The sequence below is a fragment of the Sordaria macrospora genome, chromosome 1 (assembly GCF_033870435.1).
Source record: "Sordaria macrospora chromosome 1, complete sequence".
NCBI lineage: Eukaryota > Fungi > Ascomycota > Sordariomycetes > Sordariales > Sordariaceae > Sordaria > Sordaria macrospora.
The window spans coordinates 7,291,830-7,311,929 of NC_089371.1; the positions used below are offsets into that span (position 1 = coordinate 7,291,830).

Here is a 20,100-nt window from a genome sequence, read left to right on the forward strand (position 1 = left end):
TCACCTTGTTGTCCACAATCTCGGACACCCTCAGCGTGATGCGCGCTGGAGGCTGCATCCACAAGGGAATATAAGTACTAGATTTTCACCTGTCTGTAACAATCAGCACAAGCCCGATTAGCTCAGCTGGTTAGAGCGTCGTACTAATATCAGCTCTCTGATATCAAGTCCATGCGAAGGTCAACAGTTCAATCCTGTTATTGGGCATTTCTTTTTCGTCATTTTTTTTCTTTTTCTCCACTCCCAAGCCATCGCTTTGTTTGCTGCATGGATTGTGTTGTCTCTTTGTTTTGCGGGCTTGGTGATATAATTCGAATGGTATCGAAAGATCAATAATACAATCCAACACGTATTTGTTTGTTAGCCCGGTATTTCTACCCCTATTACGCTGCCCACTTCCTTTAATACAATAGACAAAACACATTCCAAACTTTCCTAAGCCTCACAATATTATGTAGACGAGTAAATGAAGTTGAGAGGTTGAGTGATTTGAGAATTCTCTGGGGCAGCGAGGAACTTGTGGTATTTACCTATCTGCTGCCATTAGGTGTTTTTTAGGGAAAGCCTTCGAGGAGTGTCTGCCGTTAGTTTATGATGTCACTTGTAAGGCTTTACTGCTCACCTCCATGAATAGCGTAATCACATGAGTGAGTAGGCAAGCACGTCCAATATAACTGTCCTTTCAATGTGTGAGACAAACGGTATTAATCACAAGTAACGTCCGCTAATTCGGCCCAGCGGAAGGATGTAAAAGACCAAACTGCCTATCTTTCTCTCCTAAGCTGGTTCTCATAGGTCCCAAACCCACCAAAGGACAAACCATAATGGCTAGGTACGAGCCAGAAAGCCATTAGCACAATCCAAAAAGGCATATGGAAGGTAATCACGCATTTTTGTAAGACGCAAGGGATTAGTTAGACATGTAAACCCCCAGAAAGGTTGACTGGGGGGTCTCGAGCTAACAAACAAACCAGCATTGGACTGTACTTCGAAGAGGTCCGTCTCATATGTGCAACTGACCGACTTAGGTGGGAGGAAGCGATGTGATGCCCTGGAGAAGCCGGGGTTTTTGTCGTTCTAGTGTGTCAGTGAGGTCATGATTATCCATGCTAAATGAAATTGTCACAGGCGCTGTGTGGACAGCCATTTGGTATGATAGGGTATAATTATTATTGATCATATCAAGAGCCCGGCCCTTTTCTGTGACCCAGGCCCCCAATCGTGGTATCATCGTGACATGCAACTAATTAAGACAACATAATCTCTCATGGGTATAACATCATCCATCTCTCATCATCAACAACGTTTGAAGCGGGGCTTCTGCTTCCAGAAGCCAGACACCATACGTTTGAGCTGTTTAGCATGAGTCCAGTGGGCAGCCAATGTTGGAGCCGTACGTGGCACCGTCGACGCCAGCTAGAGTGAGTACAGCACCTACTACTCCGCCTAATCCCTCACCCGCAATAAAACCAGCAGCGAGAGCATAGCCGTAGATATCCCAGGTCCTCATGCTGTACTTCCTCCAGATAGCGGCAATGATGGCACCAAGAAGGGCGGCATTGGCGAACACGGGGGCGGGAATGACCCAAGCAAGGGCGATAGCGCCCCAGTTGGGAAGCCACTTGCGCCACTTATCACGCTCACCAACGAGCCAGAAGTGACGGACGACAACCTGGGCGACGGAGACAATGCCCATGACGATGGCGAAGAGACCGGAGGAGAGAGGAATGCTGACATCCGGGTCGGTGACAGCGCGAGCGACAGCAGCCCAAGCGGAGACGGAGGGGACCGCAAAGGGGCATTCGGCATCTTCCAATTCAGGATCGTAGATGCAAGGGTAGGCCTTGGTGAACAAAACAAAGAGACCGGGAGAGAGCCAGACGGCAACGAAGGTGCCAATGGCCTGGGCAATCCACTGCTTGATCGGGGGAGTGCCGAGGAGGTAACCGGTACGGAAATCGGACACGAGGGCGTTGGCAACGTCGGCACCACCGGCAGCAAGGCCACCGGCGGCCAAGTTGATCTTCTGAGCGTGCTGGATGGTGAAGCCAGAGTTTTGGGTGGCACCACCGAAGACGAGCTGCGAGGCCTTGGCAGCGGCAGTGAGAGGGGTGGAGTCGGTGACAGCACCAATCTGGATGGCGAGGAAGGAGAAGAGGAAGGCAAGAATGGCGGCGAGGATGGTGAGGCCTGGGTGCATGTCCCACTGGAAGTGGAAGATGATCATGGCAACGACCACGGTGACGACGAGGCCGACGATCCAGTGCCAGTGCTTGACCTGCTCGTTCGCCTTGGCGGGATCCTCGACTTCCTGGCCAGTCCGGACAACCTTGGCAGCCTGCTTGGCAAAGAAACCGTTGTTCTTGCCCTTGGCGACAAGGCTGTCGTTGATGCTGACGCAGGTCTGCTGCCACGAGGACTTCAAGCCAAACCAGATGACCTTGTACTGGATGAAAAGCTCAGCCATGGAGGAGCAGACCATGACCATGACACCGGGCCACAGAAGCCAATAGCGAGGCGATGGGGTAACCTTGCCGAGGTCCTTGAGGGAGAAGAAGTTATAGTAGCTATCCCACTTAGGGTCGCCGGCAAGGGGCTGAGTGCCGATGCACTCGCCGTAGTGAACCAAGACGGGACCAATAACACCCCAGGCCAGGAACGAACCGATGAACATACTGATAGCAGGGTTGAGACCAATCAGGATACCGGAGCCGATAAAGGCAGGAGTCCATTCGAAGTACCAGCCCCACGACTCGATGTTCAAGGCCCAGCTCTTGTAGCCTGACCAAATGTGAATCCAGGTGAAAGGATGCCAATCGTAAAGGATACCAATGGCATAGTACGAGCCAACACGGTGAACCAAAGCGGCGCCGAAGGCCAGCAGCAAGCACTTGAGCTTCTTCATGGCCTCGATACTGCCAGCCGCACCAGCGTGCATGGAGCGGATGGTCAAGGCGACGGCGGTGGGCGTAGGGAAGATGAGCTTGAGCTCACGGGCGACCTGAACGACGAAGAACTTGCGAAGAGGGGTAACGTAGAAGAGACCCAGGAAGGAGCAAACCAGAGTGATGGTGAAGATGGCGCCGATGTCGTGCTGGGGAGTGGAGCCCTTGCCCATAGTTCCAAGCTGGTACATGGCGGGGATACCGGCGACGAAGATACCAGAGATACCACCAGCACCGGTAGCAGCGGCCTGGATAATGGAGTTTTCCTGGGGACCGAAAGCACCACCGATGATGGGAATCTGGCCGGACCTGGACATCATCTTGATGATACCGTAACCGAAAATAGCACCGAACATGTTGGCGCTGAAAGTGAAACCAGTCTTGAGACCTATATTAGGATAAACTGGTTAGAAAAGCGGATTTCAAGACAAAGATTCACGTAGAAGGCAACACTTACCAAGATAAAGGTTGGAAGCGCTGACAAGACAGCCCAAAACGATACCGACGACGAGGGCACGGATGGTCAAGGGGTTTTCCTCATGAACGACTGAAGCGTCCATCTTGAGGGGAGCGTAAAGATCCTCCTCCTCGACCTCGCCAGTGCTCTCGACCTCAACCGACATCTTCTCCTTGACATCGTCGGCGTTCTCGTAGGCGGGAGTGCTCTCGGAGAAAGGGCGGACGTTCGACGCCGAAGCGTCGAACGACTTCTTTTCCTCCACGTTGGCCATGTTTTCCTATTCGGTGGGGAGGAACAGGTGGAGGGTCCGTTGGGAAGCTGTGAGCCAAGGGTCACAACGTAGTCGACTGTGATGGGACACAGAGAAAGAAAGAGACGGGTCGTGGAAATGGTGGAGGAGAGGGCGGTCCCATGTTGATATTTATCTGTTGAAGGTGTCCCAGTGTCACCATGGGCATGACTGTGACGGCGATTCCTCCTTTCTTCTGCGAGATAGACAGTTGCTCCATTTGTCTGGTGCATCCGGAGTACCCCTGCCTGGCGTGGGCGGCCAAGAACCTAGGGCACATTCTGGCCGTTGAGTGGTACCGGTATTAGGCCCCCATGTACACCACACGTACAATCCAGTGCAGGTTTTCCTGTTAGGACGGTACTCCGAGTGAGAATTAAACACACCGGCCGGCAATGATGTAAAAATCACAAAAACTATGCGAAGCGTCTGGCCGCCGACCAAAAGAAACATTGTCCGCATGAAGCCGACGTGTTGGCAGTGAAAGGCTGGATTTTTGGACGAGAGACCAGAATGTATAAATTGAACGTGGGCACTCTGAGGATGCTGGCTGGATGTATCGAGCTATCAGACTTTCCTGGGGTAAAAGGTACCTGGTCAGTAGATGGTAGGTCAATCCATACGTAACAAATAAACTTCACCTTCCATTCCCGTTCTACTGCAAACAAAGCCCTGTTCAATACTTAGACGAGTTAGACACGGGCTGCATCCCGCTGGTTCAAGGGCTCTTGAGTGGGCGACTTTACCGATGGCCCAGCTGCCCCAGGAGATCAGCAAAAAGTCAAAGGTTGCTTCCAGTCCCATTCTTCTCCCGTATCACGTCGATCCCCAAGGCATGGAAGGTCGAACTGGCTGTGCTCCCGTTCGCCACGTTGTTGGGTCGGCGTAGGCCGTGATAAGGCAGCACAAAGATGACTCGGAACCTGGAACGCAACACCATGAGAGACGGCGGGGCCGCGGGATGGCATGGATGTGATAACACATGAGATGCCAATTTGCCCTTGTCCTCAAAGAGAAGCCGGTCGTGAGCCTCGATCCCGGCCTTGTTGCAACAGGGTCATGAAGGTTGCAAGGTCTCCCTGCTCGGCCTGCAAGCGCTGCAACCCACTTCTACAACTCTGGACCAGCGTGTTGCCACGGTCGACGCCGGTCGTTTGGGAGCTTCTGATTGGCCCGTGGCTGTATAAGATGTCCTGATCAGGAAGGTCGGATGTCTTTTGTAAAAAGGGCAGTTGTCGCCGTTTTCGAGTCAAATCGATTCCCCTGCACCGCTGTCATATGGAGAGCAATTGGTCACGGCCAGCAAGCCTGGCCACCACTTTTGTAACTCTGCCTCCAACAGTTCATCGGCTCATCGTCAGGGCGCGGCAAAGGAGATCGATGGATGGGGTGCGGAAAAGGTTGCGCGCATGATGGCGATGGATGGAGAGGCGGTAGGCGAACGTCACATCCGCATCTGGATGGCCACGATAAACATACGCCTGGTACATACGCAGGAGGCCAATTTAGGACATCGCGAAGAATGCCAGAAAGGGATGTAAAAAGTCTTGAATGGTATTCACGATTCGATATGTGCAACCTCAAGTGAGTGTCAAATCGGACTGGAGTGGACTGAATCATGGTTTGATGTTAAAGCGAAACTCCAGTTTTTTTTCACGTTGAGCCCCATCAAACACACAGATCTGTGCGCCTTGGCTACACTGGTACTTGGGCTCCGAGCTCGGTTCGGTTCCCGGCAGGCTGATGGGCGTCAGTGGCTCAACTGGGGCTGGGGTACAGGGGTTGGTTGCCTGCCGGCGGGGAACACTTGGGTGCCCAAAATCGGACACTAGCCGGCCACTTCTCTTCGACCAACAAACACTCAGATGACGGACTCCATTCTTAACGTCACCTTGGTCTGATTGGGAAACTCAATTCATGGGCTCCATCGCCACCTCTCCGCCAAACACAGTCCACTGTTATTACCATCGCACCTCGATCTCGCAATCCTCACCAACGACCTGGACCTCCTTGATGATTCATCACTCCATTCCCCGCATTCTTGTTTCCAAACGTCCAGCCCACTTCCAGGTACCATGGCTGTCATGTATTGCTTTCCCCTTTCCCGCCACCTCTTATTTTGGTGCGAACCTTCTGAGAGTCAGTCAAGACCCTAGCCAAAATAGCGCTTTTCTAGGCCCAACGGGTCGCGCATGCCAGCAGATCTTTGTCCAAAACGGCAGGTGCATGGATTTCGAGAAGCAACCGAGGGTCGTTCATTCGCCGAGACATAAAAGCCCACCGACCAACATATCCCCACAGCACGAATCCTCGGACCAAATCCCCCACAAAGCGACAAAAGTGGTGTGTCTGCTTTGGACGTTGGTTGTGGACCGATGAAGCAGGCACTGACCATATAAAATCCACAGACAGAGTTGAACACGACAGCCCCGTCGGGTTGAACCTCTTTTTTGGGTCTGTCCTCTCCGACTCCCGGTGCGTGTGTTGTCTACTAAAACAGCCTCTGAGGGTTGAGTCTTCGAGTCGACAGAAGCTCGGCGCAGAGCCTCAGGGGCAGCTGATTTCCAAGATCGAATAAACTTCTGCCAAAGAGCTTGTTGGCTGTTGGCGGGCGAGTAAGCTCGTTAGCCCCGGCCCCGCAACACCACGGCTCCTTGGCGGTTTTGGTGCTGAACCGACTGATCTGGGGCTCTGCATGGTTCAAGCTTTTGATCTGGGCGTACCTCGCCAAACAGCTAGACCCCCACAGTAAATATCTTACTCGTGGCGGTACAGATGACCAACCCAGACATCACGGCTCACGATCTGGTGTGGCCAGCTCACAATGAAGGCAGACAGAACAGTCATACACCCAGGTTATGATACAGGCATGTTCACCCGCCACAGGCTATACATGTATTGGAGCTCACAAACGATGTTACGGCACGCCTGGAGGCGAAGGATCGAGCCATGTCAATATCCAATGTATGATAAGCGCCAGGCAGCCAGGCTCCAAAGCTTGCCTCCTGCCGTTCTCGATAAGTTCCCATCGTTGGCGGCTTGGCAGCCACCATGCCCGGGTCACTCAAAGTGAATGGTATCCCGACCTGCTGTACGCGGTGAGTAGCTTGTCAACTAACCGCATAGCACGCAGTAGGTGAGCTTATATCTTTTCATAGTGGTCATAATTTACATAGTAGGTACTGCCCGCTCAAGGATGTGTAAGTGTTTTCGCGGCCGACACAGACGGTTGCACGGCAACAAAAGAGTGATGTTTAGTATATACCCTGACCAGAATATGTTTGGTTTATTCGTCAAACCGTTTACCAACGAATGATTCTCGAGTCTACCCAGGTAAAGGTTCCATTGCCTGGCCGTCAAGATAGTTGAGAATCCTGCCATTGACCAACTGCAAAGTGCTTCAATGTGATAGAATAGGTAGGCGAGGTAGGTGCAAGAATTCCTCAAGTTCCCAAGCTTTGGAGTCGATCGGAACTTGCTCATCACCTCTCCCAAAACCAACATACCAAACGGTCACTCTACGACATACCTACCGCGTCACTTTCGTTCTACACCGTTGTACCTACCTCCAACACCTCTATCATGTAGTCGTCCGTTGCAAACAAGGCTATCATCACCTTTGGTGCGGCCCTGTTGACTGCCAGCCACGTTACCGCGGAAGTATATTGTCAGCGTCAGGGGCAAGGAAATTGCCAGCTCGAATTCAGCGGCGTGGAAAGATTTTGTAAGTAGATACCCCAGGCAGATAAATTGAGCTCCTACCGGACTGCATCAGGCCAAATGAGTCAGAGTAAGAAGACTGACATGTGCAATACACTACAGACACCGGAGGTGGTGGTGGTGCAGAATTTTGGTGGAACCACGTATCCATTTATAACTACAAGTGCGAGGTCATCGGCGGCTATGATGGCAATCTCGGTATTGGCGGTCCTCTTACCTCCAAACTGCCTTAGGTGGTGATAATAGACCGCCTCAGGACCTTTGGGGATGTCAGCGTAATCGCTTTCAGATACACCGAGTACTCGTATGACGGGCAGTTTTGGTGTTCGAGCGAGGTGCATTCAGGCCGGGGCTATGTTAAGTGTATTCATGCTTTCCCTTGTGGTCAAAAATAAGGCAGCGCGGGCGAGGGAGAGACTTGGTTCTAGTCGGTGGTAAGGGACGGAAGGGAGCTTGCTGTTGGGGCTGATGTATACCTACGTATTCCCAGTATTGGTCTTGAGCTTAGTGCGGTCTATGTCGAAGCTGGCTCGCTGGGTGATGCGGGTGAGGCGGCGACCAGGGTGGTAGACCATGGTGGATTTGTTGAAATGGAAAACTAGGGAAAGGCTTTTTCACAAGAGAATGTGACCAACTTCCATATGTAGATATATCACAAAGTGACTGCCGCAGTCTCACTGCAAACATTCTTCTCTTGGCTTCCCAACACTTTCCTCCCCATCGGATCAGAGTGTTACACTTACATACCGCGTTCCCGCTAAGGAAGCTGGTTAAACACGTTGTCACGCACATGGTACCGAAGAACCAAGAAGGTGAGGTGGCATGACATGTCTCGGTCTGATTCATGCGAGGACCTCTTTTCTCGTCACATTTTCCTACCTGCCTACATATCTAAACGAACTATGTAGGCCTTACAGGGCTGTATAGTTTCTCTCTCGATCGTCGTCCGAGAGATCGGGACTATCGGAAGGCAAGTGCAACACATGTTGCGGGTTGTGTGAGTTCCGCGATCTCTGTACATAGTCGAGAGAGCCTGGGGTAGCCAGTGCTACACTTTGGGATGTATACCGTCCAGTATGCTAAATAAGAGTACCAAGTTAACAAACAAAAAACAAGCATTAAATTCCATCATCGCCCGAACACTGACACTGAAGACTCAAGCCATTTGCGACAACTAAATGGATCGATTGCAAACGACATGCCCCTCCCTCCGGAGCTAGGCAAAACACCACGCAGGTCAGAATGTTATCTTATGTGAGATTATTATAGAGGCTAGATATCTCTGAAAAGTCAAAGCCGACGACAGTTTTAAAGTTGATTCAACTTGATTGAGCATACACATCATTTGAGAGAGGTACAGCCGAGTGTCCGTCCATGCGACACCCTTTCACAAGCGGCAGCAGGGCAAGCACGTTGGAAATGGGTACTTAACAAGGCAGGCACATGCAAGGCACCATTGCGACTTCCGTGCATCACACACATAGGGGAATCACGTTGCAAAGAATTTCCAAGTCACAGACATTTGTCAAAGATTTCACATCATTTTTGCACGACCACGACCACGATCACGATCACAACGGACATTTCAGCTTTGGGCCAAGCATTTATTATCACCATCAATCTACATAGTGTATGCTTGACTTTTTCTTCTCCTTCTTCTTCTTTCAAATTATCTTCCATTCCCTCCGTCAACCGACCAACCGACCAGCCAGCTAGCCAGCCGCCGCTTCATTATACGCATTATCATTACGTCTTCATCCTCCAGACCATCCATCCATACATCCATCTCCCGGCCATGTCCATCCATCTTTCATGGACCAGCTCTTCAAACGGGTATGTTGTTGTTGTTCATAGTGTTATTGGTGGGGGGGATCTCATATCATGCTGGAAATGATTCGAATGCGCCGTCCGTTGACTGAAGCCGAGGAAATCTAGAAAAGGGGGTATCGTGTCGTACAATAATCTTCTATCATTATGCCATGTCGTTCTTTTGGTCGTTAGTCGTACAGTCTTGTCTTGTCGCCCTGTTGTCCTGTTGTCCTGTTGTCCTGGTGTGCGCCTGAAAATAGCAAATGCTGATGCTGACTGATATCGATGTAGTGCAGTGATGCTGTTCTGTAGTAGGTATGATGCCGATGTATCGTGCTGTTCTTATGCCCTGTTGGCTTCTTTTTTTCCGATCCGTAACGCCCTGAAATGCAATATTTTAGTGATTGTTTTGTTGTTTTGCGCCCTTTTTTGTGATTGTTTTCTTTTTCCCTTCGTTCTTCTTTACGGATCCTCCTCATTCTCTGCAGTTAAGCTTTGGGTGATGGTGGCAGACTACCTCTACTGACCGACCAGGGGGGCCATGGGGTTCAAGGGAACTGGGGCCTGGGGCTCGCCAATGTCCAGGTCGCTGATGTCCTCGTCGTAGCAGACGTGTGCGCCCATGGGGGAAAGCTCCAGTTCGTCATCTTTCTTCTGATCGTCCTCGTTCGTCTTCGTCTCACCCTCGGTCAGAGCGGCGAGGTTACGGCCGGACCAGGCGTAGTCCCAGAAGGTGAAGAGGGCCCAAAGCTTGATGAAAGAGTGGAAGTAGGCAAAGAGAACATAGGCGGGGAAGAGCCAGATGTCCTGGGGATAGTTCGAGAAGTAACGGAAGACTTTGACGGTCTTGGTGAAGATGATCCAGGAGAGGAGAGCGGCGAGGGCGTACTTGGGCTCCGCGGCGTCGGTGTACCAGGAAGACTTGGTGAAGAGATAGACCAGGGCGGCGTCGGTGAAGAGCGCAAAGTTGGTGAAGCTGGTCAAGTAGACGGCGTAGACGCAGTAGGGCTGAGTGGCCCAGACGGTGCCTTCGGTGAAAAGAGAGGTGGTGTTGGACCTCCAAGTGGTGCGGACCCAGCGGCGGCATTGACCGAGGAACTTGGTATGGACAGGCTCGCCAACACCGACGGTGGTCTCGATCTCAGCTTCCTTGGTGTACTGAATCTTGATCCTCCAGCCGTTCTTGACCATGTAGCGGGTGATATAGTTGTCATCATCGGGGTGAAGAGGTCCGAGAAGGCCGAAGAAGAACATCTCGCGGAGGTAGCCGGCCTGGAATGCCTTGTCTTCGAGAATGCAAGTGCGAATGCCGACGGTGCGGCCGGAAATGACAAAGACACCGCCGTCAATGGCATTGGTGGCGCGAACCTCAAAGTTGTGACGGTCGAGGTACAGGCAACCGAGCATGTTCCAGAAGCGGCGCCAGACAGAGAGACCTTCATGACGGCGGACGCGCTTGTTGGTACCAACGATGCCAACCTGGCTGTCTTCGAAGGGGGCAAGCATGGACTTGAGAAGGTCGTAAGAGTTCCAGAAGACGTGGTCGTCGACAAGGACAGTGATCGGGGTGCTGATGTAGCGGATGACATGGGCGACTTGCTCGCGCTTGTTGGCGATATCCGTACGGGTGACCAGAAAGTGGATAAGGGGAAACTCTTCCATGACGGGAGCTACAGCGCTGAGAGTCTGAGCATAAAGAGCTTCTCCGGCAGTGACGACGATGATCTTGCGCGGGCCGTTGCGAGCGCAGCTGGTCAGGCACTCGTAGAAGTCGACACCGAGGGGATCAACCGTGGGAATGACGACGGTAACATCGCGACCGGGGAAGTAGTTGGCGTTGCTCTTAGGCATGGGGGCAGCCTTGTAGGACCAGAAGCCGATGAAGTTGATGCAGAATCGAAGATAGCGCCAGATGAAGAGAGCGAGGAAGTAGTAGAGAGCTTGTTCACCCTTGGAGAGGTTCTTGATGCCGTGATGGATCAAGCCGACGATGACACCCATGGACAAGATGTTGAAGGAAGCTAGCTTGAGCCACCAGAGTGTAGAGAGGGGGTTACCCATCTGAGTAGGCGGATTGTGTGGTGACATGATGTCGATCGAGGAGGTCGTCGTCAACGAAGATCGTCGCGATGGTTTGGTTAAGGGGTTGGAGATCGATTATGTCGTCACGATGTTGGACTGCTGAGAATAGGTTAGTATTCGATGACTTCAAGACGTGCGATGGTGATGTACTTACTGAAGTGGTATTGTAGGTTGCTTGGGGTTGCAGAGTGTCGATTGACTTTAATGGTCTGACAATTTCCTGTGGATGAAGAATTGGGAAGGAGGAGAATGGATGGGGTCTTGGGTGCGGCGGACGACTTTTAAGCTACCTCAGTTCTCGACTGTCACCATTAACTGTCGCAAGAAGTGAATGGTGTTTTGGTGTTTTCAACCTGAGAACAGCCAAATCCAGGCCGGCTGTTCTGGTTTTGCTGGGGAACAGTCCCAAATTCACCAGCTGTTCATTGTACTGGCTAAAGGTTGCTGTCATCCCATCCTGAACAGCCCACCTGAGACAGGTCAAACATCGAAACTGTTCATCCATTGGGGATCTGGATGCTTCTTCTGAAATGTGATATCGGACGAGTCTTTTCGACCAGGTCCGTCCAGGTCTGGTGTCCCACGAACAACCATAGCAGGCAAGAAGAACAGCCCAGAACAGCCATCCTGCAACAGAACGGCAGTCCCTTTAGGTTGATACCAGATGAGCATGCTACGAACAGCCGTGGTTGGGTTCTTGATGTGGACAAAATCACAAAGATGGCAGAAGTCCAACCGGTAGTTGGTCGGGATGCGGTTGCGGCTGTCACGGACGGGATATCAAACCCTAACCCATCACGTAGCACAATTAATGGACTTGTATGGAAAACGTGGACTGAACAAAGAAAACCTCGTGACATCCGCGACAACAATGCTGAAAGGAAATCGATGTCGTCTTTGTTCCTGACGCCTGGGCAGCGGCACGGACGAGAACCCGGACGCCGCGCATCTCAACTGTCCCAACACCAACCGCCCGTGATTTAAAATCCAGATCTGAAAATGCACAGAATCGGTATTCATAGATATTGAACTTATCATTGCCCAAAGTCTTGCTACATTGTTATTCCCGAGTGTCCCATGTCGCAATCTGATCCCGTAAAATCCAACCATGCGCAGAAAAAGTACCAACTTCAGTCGCCAATTTTCCGCCACCTTCTGTCTTGAAAATTTGCAAACCTCCAAGAAAAAGGCCCATCCTCTTCACCCTCCTATGACGTCGGTGTAATTTTCCAATTGCAATTCTACGACCAACAATCGTCGAGTGAATGGAGGCTCTCCTACCATCCCGTGTTAGTGACGGTCCAGATCAATTTCACCCAATTGGACGGGTCGCACCCCTGCCAAGAACTGTAAAAAGACCCACAAAACCGCTCCACTTCTGTGCCCAAAAGGGAAGGGAAGTAAACAAACGGGATGGAAAATGGTTCGATGAAGTCACCACAATTCGAAATGCTGGGACTATGAGATGGAATGGTCATCTGTGAAAATTCTTCAAGGGACTGGAAGGTTTGCTAATTGCTTTGGGACACCGCCTTGGAGGGGAACCTGAACTGAGCCCTTCACAGGACCAATTTGTGGAACTGGATGCCCAAGGCCACAAGGGGGCAGGCACGCGACCTGGCAAAGTTCTGTTCTGTTCTTCACTTGACTGACAGAAGGAGGGAACAACACTGAGAGAGTACGTGCACGGTTCAAGCGGGAACAATGGATTCACCTCCAGTCACGAGAATAGCACGTGAGGGCGAGACGGTCGACACTCGAATCAGACAGCCATCACGGTTTGGAAGGAACTCTGAGCAATTGTCCTCGACGACAGCCTTGATTTATTTTCCTCTAACTCAGTTGCCAACTGTTCACCGACTTTTGTCTATCCGCTCTACCATCAAGATATCCAAGACGTCTTTAGCGACCGGGCCTTCCAGCTCTAGTCTATCAAGAAAAACCAATGCCCTACGAATCCAATGACCACCCAAATTTCCAAACCGTCAACTGTTGCGTGAACGCTTCAAAAACTAATACCAATTCAACAGACACAAGCGATGATTAGAAAAGACCAGCTCCTTCGCTCCGAACTCTACGCACAGCGATCCACGCCGTCCGCCCGCTCTTCCACGACCAACCAGGTCGCATGAATCACATCTCCAACCGCGACCAGCGCCTCTAAAACTCGACTGACCCTGTCTCACCAGTCTACGCCCGACCAGCCTCTCCACCATCACCGGCCCTCTTCTCGTTCTTCTGCCTCTCCAACCTCTCCATTCGCTCTCTCCGCCAGCGCTCACCAAACCTCCACTCCAGCCAGAGCAACGGCGTAAAAGCCACCGTAACAATCGCAAAGATCAAAAAAGTCAAGCCTGCACCGATCGCGTTGATAATGAACTGCACCAGCGCAACACCGACAGCACCAATCAGACATCTCACGAGGTTATTAACCGCCGACGCGCTCGCGCTCGCTCCCGGGTAGAGGTCAACCATCAGGGTGCTGTTCAGGTTGAACAAACCCATCTGGCTGAAAGCGATAAAGAACTGCAGCACAAGCGGGAGAGCCATGCCCTTCTTTTCCGTGCCGAGGCGCGGGGATGTGATAGCGAAGCCGTACCCCGCGACGGTAATAATGAAGGGGATGACGAAGTACAGCGACGAGCGCAGGCGGGCGCGCGAGATGGGGAAGTCGGCTAGTTTCTTGCGGTTGATCTCGGCGGAGCCCGAAAGGTGGTGGGAGGCGCGGTAGCTGGACTCGACGATCTGGTAGTCGCGGTTCATGATCTTGCCTGACAACGATGAGCCGCAGATGCAGCCAACGCCGTTGGGGATGAAGATCAGACCGGTTTGGAGATTGGAGAGTCCGAAACGAGGTTGGAAAAGGGCCGTGGTGGAGGAGGTCACCATGCTCCAGACTGTGTAGACGATGGCGCCGAAGAAGAGGGTAACGATGACGTCCTTCTCGGCCATGAAGCGGAAAGAGGCGAAGAAAGTGGAAAATGTGAGTTTGGGAGGGGGCGCGATGAGGTCGTCTTCTTCGGTTGTTGCATCGCGTTCTTTCCAGTAGCGCTGACGGAGCGGACGGTCGAAGAAAGGGCGATGGATGCCCTTGAGCGGGACGGTGCCGTTGCCGGCGATCCGACGGAGGGTTTCGGGGAGAAAGAGCAAGATTGCGACTAGAGTGATGCTGCCGAGGATGAAGAGGAACCAGAAGATGGCGTGGAAGCCGAGATACTCGGTGATGATACCGCCGATGACTGGACCCATGGATAGGCCGAACATGCGGACTGATGAACGGAGAAACTGTCAGTTGCCTCGTTCCCTTTTTAAAAAGTCTATGGGAATTACTCACCTGCGCTAAACCCAGCCATATAACCACCCCGTTCCTTTGCAGTTGTAATGTCACCAAGGACTCCGCCTCCGACGGAGATGGTAGCGGCACTACCAAATGCTTGAATAGCGCGGAATACCATCAACGTCGCAAAGTTCTTGCTGAAAGCCAATCCGATGTTAGCGACGAGAAAAACAACAAATGTGCCGATGAAAGTGACACGGCGTCCGCACGTGTCGCTGAGGGGACCCCAGAATGATGGCGCAAACGCTTGCACTGCCATGTAGATGGTTACAGTCAAGGACACAAGCGCGATATCGGTATGGATGGACTGCAAAGCGAGTTAGCCATGATTTTTTCCAACTCCTTAAAACCACAACAACTTCATGGGTGTGTGTATAATTGACTGACATTGGCAATAGCCCCCAAAGCCGGAAAGTAGATATTGCTAGAAAGAGGCGAGAAAAGGCCCGCCAAAGCGATGATGACCGTGACCAACCACTTCTCCTTCTTGGTAAACACATGATAGGCGGCTTCTTCTGGTGGCTGGCGTGAGTTGTCGTCGTTGTTGTTGATGATGGTGATATCTTCAATCTCATTGACCGATGCCGTCGCCGATCCCTTGTTTTCTGCTTTGTTGCCGCCGCCGACCTCGAACACCTTCTCGTCTACTACGGTGCTGCTGCCGCTTGAGCCTTGACTGGATCCGCTTGCCGTGCTTTCGCTGCTTTCCGTCCTCTCATGTTTCGGCCTGCTATCTGGGAGAATGGAAGCAAGATTTGACTGCCAGAAGTGTGATTTCTTGGTTCCTGCAGAGCTTGGTGGCTCGATGGAGGTTGGTTCTGGTACGGCGGCGTCCGACTGGTTCGTGTTGTCACCCATGACATGTATCGTACCGCGATTCTCCCAAAGGGTGGAGAGTCGCTGAACATCGACCGCAGTTGGTCGCTCGTCGTCCACAGATGATGCCATTGCGAGGTCTGTTGTCAATCGATCCGCTGGCTCTGGGGCCTCGGTGGAGGTACTATATGGTGAGTGGTGGCTCGTACGACGGTGAAGATCTGATGACATGAGGAAAAAAGACAATAGTTTAAATGATATTAGAATACGTAAGGGAAAAAACAGTCATTGATATATCAGAGCCAGTCTGAGGTAGCCAGCTACCAAGGAGATCGTTCGGGAAGTGAAGTTTATTGACTACGAGTGTCGATAAGAGATTGGATGAAGAAGAGGCAACGATGGGCGAGAGAGAGTCAGTGCGGCGAGGGTCACTTTCGGGTCGAGATAAATAAACGTTTACTATTTTTCGGTTGTTCCGTTCGCCCACAACAGGTACGACTGGGCCATGGGCTTTCGGGTCTGAGGTGGTGTTTCATCGCCATTTCGAGAAGCTGCCCTGGTGGGAAGACTTTGCAAGGAGAGGTTGATATGACCAGGGAAAGGGAGAACAGAGGCCAAGAAACGACGTAAGGTTGGTGTAAGGATCCATACCCATGAAGTATCCCCTTTACAGCTTACTAGTAATGCGGTTCGAATGGCGTTCTGGTTACAAGTAGGCGCACATGCCATGAAACCGACGCCCGTGGGGCAGACAAGCTGCAAGGGTCTTTTTGGAGACCACACAGTGGGAGAGACCGGGTCTAGAGCTTTGAATTTCAAAGTTGTCTTCTCTAATCAAGCTCGAACCTCTGGGTCGACGCCTTGGGGCATATGTAGATTTGTGCACAGATGGGTCCGAGTAACTTCCATGCATACCCACTGCAATGTAAAACCACGCGCAAGTACCTCTCCATGGCCCTGACAGGAAGCTCAGGCAAATGTTCATGTAGGACCCTTAATTTTCAAGCAACTAATGTTTATAATTACGAGTACGAGCTGTCTGTCAGGGAAACTCAGGCGACTTTGAGCAGTGCCGAGAAGGAGAACTGGTGATGTATCGAGGGAGAGACTGAAAAAGGCTTGCGGTGCCATACTGCTTGACTCAACTGGCTCAGTTTAAGCTGTCCGGTAGTGGACTTGCAAGATACCTTTCCATATGAGAACCAACAGAGATACTTTCAACGCAAAACGTGGTTCTTCAACGCCAGTTCTCAAGCATCATCGTTAAACACCGAAGGCACAGACAAGTGCGTGGTTGTTGGATAACCTGGGTGGCCAAAGCTATCATCATCTGCTAGAATTGCTTCTTGCTGTGTTCTTCAAGGGACTCAGCTCAGACCAGTATTTCTCAGTGTTCCACATCGACCGGAGTTGGTCCTCCGTTCATCCTTGGAGAGTTTTGTCCAGAACATTGACGGCCCGGGTCGGCTTTCTCCGCCCTTCCCACAACTTTGAAGCGCCTACCTAGGGCCCAGCGACCTCGGCCGGTTTCCCAATCATCAGAAGTCTCACGTTAACCGAATGCTTAACTTCATCCTAGAATAAATAAACGACGGATAAAAAGACTTCATTGGCTACTATTCAGAGATGAGAAGACAATCCGGCCATCGGTCTCGCTACATACATATTACACATGAAAAGAAGAAAATCATCAACAACACGGCAACAAGCAAGAGAAATATTCAGATAGAAAGAACCACACAAGCATTTTCAGAAAGACTTTTTTTTTTTTTTTTAAAAAAAAAAAAAAAAAAAGCCTGCCACGATCAAACAAAGGCGCCACCGATGCCAACTGATTGCTGAATCGCGCACCTTTCCCCCTCAACACACCCATCATCGATCGAAACCACAAAACAGGGCTAGGGAGAATTTCTGCCCTTTTTTTTGAAACGTTGCATGTTCCCGTCAGTTAGTTGCGAGAATTTTCTTTTTACACCATTTTGGGTGAAAAGACTTTTTGAGAAGTTTGATCCCATAATCATTTATGCAAGGCATTTTACTGGAGAGTACTGTGTATTGAACATGGTCGTCGGTAGCCCGGGCCCGGCATAAACGGCGACTACCGTACGGGCTATCTGACACTCGAGTTTTACCGGCCATTCATTCTACGGGCATGGTTCAATAACTATCCCGTATCCTGGGAAGAACTCTGCCATGTCCCAAGTTAAGGGTAGATGACGTGGGAACTTGTAGAGTCTGGTCCAGCCCAAGCCGAACTTCGTTGTTGTGAACGGCTCTTGGCACCGGAGGTACGGGCCCGGCCTTGGCAGCGAGCTCGGGTCTTGGCATCCCGTTTATCTTGCGATGATCGCCGAGCCCCGTCTCCCTTCCTCCGGCTCTGAGCACCATACATCATTACACACAGCAGCGCTCGACAAGACCCGGGTTCCTGATCATTACTGAGTAGATGCACTTCATTAATGCGACGAGGAATATTATGGGATCCTTTGTTAATATCAATCAATATCCCAAACGCTACCACTCATGATGTCTATTGTGTGGTATATCCTCCGAAGCTGAAACCTTAAGTCCGCCCGCTCTGTACAATTTTGCCAAGCCGACCGACACTATGTTGTGAAATTGCCATGCTTTTATCGAAGCCCATCCCATGTAACGCCGTCCCATGACAATGCTACACTCTAGCATGCTGATTAAGAAAAATGAAAGAGCTGAGAAGAACAGTCTTCCTGACGAATAATGCGACCCTACCCAATTCGAGACCTCCTTTGCCGTGATATTGCAACACAAAAGCTTGCATTAACGAACCAAGGGGTGAACTTGCTTGTTCGTCAACCTCGTCACAGTAATCGTGAAGTTATTCGGGTCAAACGTCCTCGTCCCCGGGTTATACCAAGCCGTGACATATGCTGTTAACCAATGCTTCTTCGTCTCAAACTCGATCATGCCGGCAAAAGCCATCGAGCCGCGGGGTGGGTCAGGTCGGATTGGTTTCCAGACCTTCCTGTACGTCTTGGTGAAGATCTCCCACGGGCTGAGGCCGATGAATTCCCGCAACTGGGCCAAAGCCCATTCCTTGTCCTTCTTCTCGTCACTGGTCTTGGGCGCCTCTTTGCTGGGAGGTGTTTGTTTCGTGGTCGTAAGTATCCCCTTGTCCTGCGTAGCAGCTTCGGGGTTCATGCGCCTTGCCGATACGAGGGCACCAGGGTCCTGCACGTCCTCCGGTCGTTGTGTTGCCTGTCGCCGGATCTGGTCCATCATCCTCTGAACATCACCAGTGACCGTCGACTGCAATCCCGTTGTTCCAGTTCCCTGAGCTGGTTGTACCGTAGATGCCGAGGGAGTGAGGAGATTAGAAAGACCGAAAAACTGCGAGACTTCCACCGCTTTCTTCTTCGCTAGGGTCGTGGCGACGGCCCATAGCGATAGCGCAACAGGCTTAGGCCAGAACAACCTCTCGGCTTTCTTCACTTGCGGCGACTCCATCGATATGCTGGCCCATCCGATTTCATAAGATGTAATCATGATTCTGCAATGAAACGATGAATGTCAGTCCGACTCGGGTACGCACAGAACCTGATCTGAGACTTACCCGTAACGCTCGTATTCGGGAGGTGCAACCAAAGGGTAAAACGCCTGGAGCCATGCCTTTTTGACAGTCATGTCAGGGCCAACATGGGTTGTCAAGATTCGCTGTTTCTTGAGCATCGTCAAGACCAGACTGGCGATGTCCGCTGTTCGTCGACATGTCAGTCTCCATATCTTTGCCACAAACAAGTTTGACCAGCGCTACTAACCCTGAACTTGCTCTATCCGTTTCTGATCTTGCGCAAACTTGACAAACTCTTTCCACTCCGTGCTGCGTGCTGAGTATGGCTCTGGCTTGAGCTTTTGCTCCGTCAGGGGAAATGGTATGAAGACGTAATCCTCTTCTTCGTCGTCGTCTTGCGCACTATGGCCACGGCCGTCGTCGAGATCGTCGAGGGCGTTCGAAAGCATTCCCAGCACTTTTCTGTCGTAGTAGTCGATGCACACGTACGCAAGAATACTCATGCTCACGACCCGGAACATTCGCCTGCAAAAAGAAAACCCCGTGTCAGCGCGACAGGCTCGGTTATTTGAAACTTTCAAAGGCTTTACCTTCTAAAGGAGCCGTGCTTGATCCGTACTCCTTGCACAACCATTGGTTGCCCATGTACCACGTATTTTGATAAACGTCGGGAGGCCATGAGCGACCTCATCGGTCGGAGGAGGCGCGATGCCATATTGGATGACTGTGGCACGCCCAAGCGGCGGCCGAAGAGTTCGGGGGATCAAAGGTCGCGGCCGCTCGTATGCGCCGAAGGATATCGGATATGAGAACAGAACGGCGAAACGGCCTCGCGCTTGACTGTGCTCGGCTTCGCTAGTAGTTCGTTGCCGGTTCGGAATGTGGCTTTTCGAGGACAGGTAAGGGCGCGCGGATGTGTTAGCCTGCTCTTCTCTACCGATACTCAGAGCAAGCGGACGGTAGACGGTGTCGGGGATGGGTTTCGTAGGCTTGTAACGAGTGCGACAGCGGGACGCAAGGCCAATGGAAGTTGAAGACCGCGGACAGAAAGGCTTCCGGGGTCTGGTCGCGCCTCGAATTCCGGCAGAAGATGGA

General features: G+C 51.6%; 4 protein-coding genes and 1 non-coding gene across 5 annotated transcripts; 1 reads left to right on the top strand and 4 right to left on the bottom strand.

The window, feature by feature from the left end:
- The first annotated feature begins 111 nt into the window (after nt 1-111).
- SMAC4_13125 lies at nt 112-207 on the top strand. Its single transcript has 2 exons — nt 112-149; nt 172-207. It is a non-coding gene; the product is annotated as a tRNA-Ile (tRNA).
- Nucleotides 208-1,154: 947 nt separating this feature from the next.
- On the bottom strand, nt 1,155-3,762 carry SMAC4_00272 (uncharacterized protein). The gene is made up of 2 exons (XM_066089407.1): nt 3,403-3,762; nt 1,155-3,333 (listed from the first exon to the last, which is right to left on the bottom strand). Exons 1-2 carry the CDS (start codon nt 3,674-3,676, stop codon nt 1,358-1,360), a joined length of 2,250 nt encoding a protein of 749 aa, XP_065945842.1. The 5' UTR covers nt 3,677-3,762; the 3' UTR covers nt 1,155-1,357.
- A 5,980-nt stretch (nt 3,763-9,742) lies between these two features.
- SMAC4_00273 (uncharacterized protein) lies at nt 9,743-11,311 on the bottom strand (the record flags this gene model as incomplete). Its single annotated transcript, XM_003351681.1, has 1 exon — nt 9,743-11,311. One exon carries the CDS (start codon nt 11,309-11,311, stop codon nt 9,743-9,745), a length of 1,569 nt encoding a protein of 522 aa, XP_003351729.1.
- Nucleotides 11,312-13,495: 2,184 nt separating this feature from the next.
- On the bottom strand, nt 13,496-15,590 carry SMAC4_00274 (uncharacterized protein; the record flags this gene model as incomplete). Its single annotated transcript, XM_003351682.1, has 4 exons — nt 13,496-13,814; nt 13,905-14,574; nt 14,640-14,949; nt 15,030-15,590. 4 exons carry the CDS (start codon nt 15,588-15,590, stop codon nt 13,496-13,498), a joined length of 1,860 nt encoding a protein of 619 aa, XP_003351730.1.
- Nucleotides 15,591-17,629: 2,039 nt separating this feature from the next.
- On the bottom strand, nt 17,630-20,089 carry SMAC4_00275 (uncharacterized protein). The gene is made up of 4 exons (XM_024655300.2): nt 19,596-20,089; nt 19,253-19,530; nt 19,048-19,189; nt 17,630-18,984 (listed from the first exon to the last, which is right to left on the bottom strand). Exons 1-4 carry the CDS (start codon nt 19,718-19,720, stop codon nt 18,255-18,257), a joined length of 1,275 nt encoding a protein of 424 aa, XP_024510996.1. The 5' UTR covers nt 19,721-20,089; the 3' UTR covers nt 17,630-18,254.
- Nucleotides 20,090-20,100: the final 11 nt, after the last annotated feature.

What these genes read in the sequence shown, in the direction of transcription:
- SMAC4_00272 (XM_066089407.1), bottom strand. Translation starts at nt 3,676, where the DNA reads ATGGCCAACGTGGAGGAAAAGAAGTCGTTCGACGCTTCGGCGTCGAAC. An exon ending in CGCTTCCAACCTTTATCTTG is followed by an intron (nt 3,334 to 3,402) that starts GTAAGTGTTGCC and finishes ATCCTAATATAG; the next exon opens with GTCTCAAGACTGGTTTCACT.
- SMAC4_00275 (XM_024655300.2), bottom strand. Translation starts at nt 19,720, where the DNA reads ATGGCATCGCGCCTCCTCCGACCGATGAGGTCGCTCATGGCCTCCCGA. An exon ending in AAGCACGGCTCCTTTAGAAG is followed by an intron (nt 19,531 to 19,595) that starts GTAAAGCCTTTG and finishes TTCTTTTTGCAG; the next exon opens with GCGAATGTTCCGGGTCGTGA. An exon ending in CCCGAATACGAGCGTTACGG is followed by an intron (nt 18,985 to 19,047) that starts GTAAGTCTCAGA and finishes GTTTCATTGCAG; the next exon opens with AATCATGATTACATCTTATG.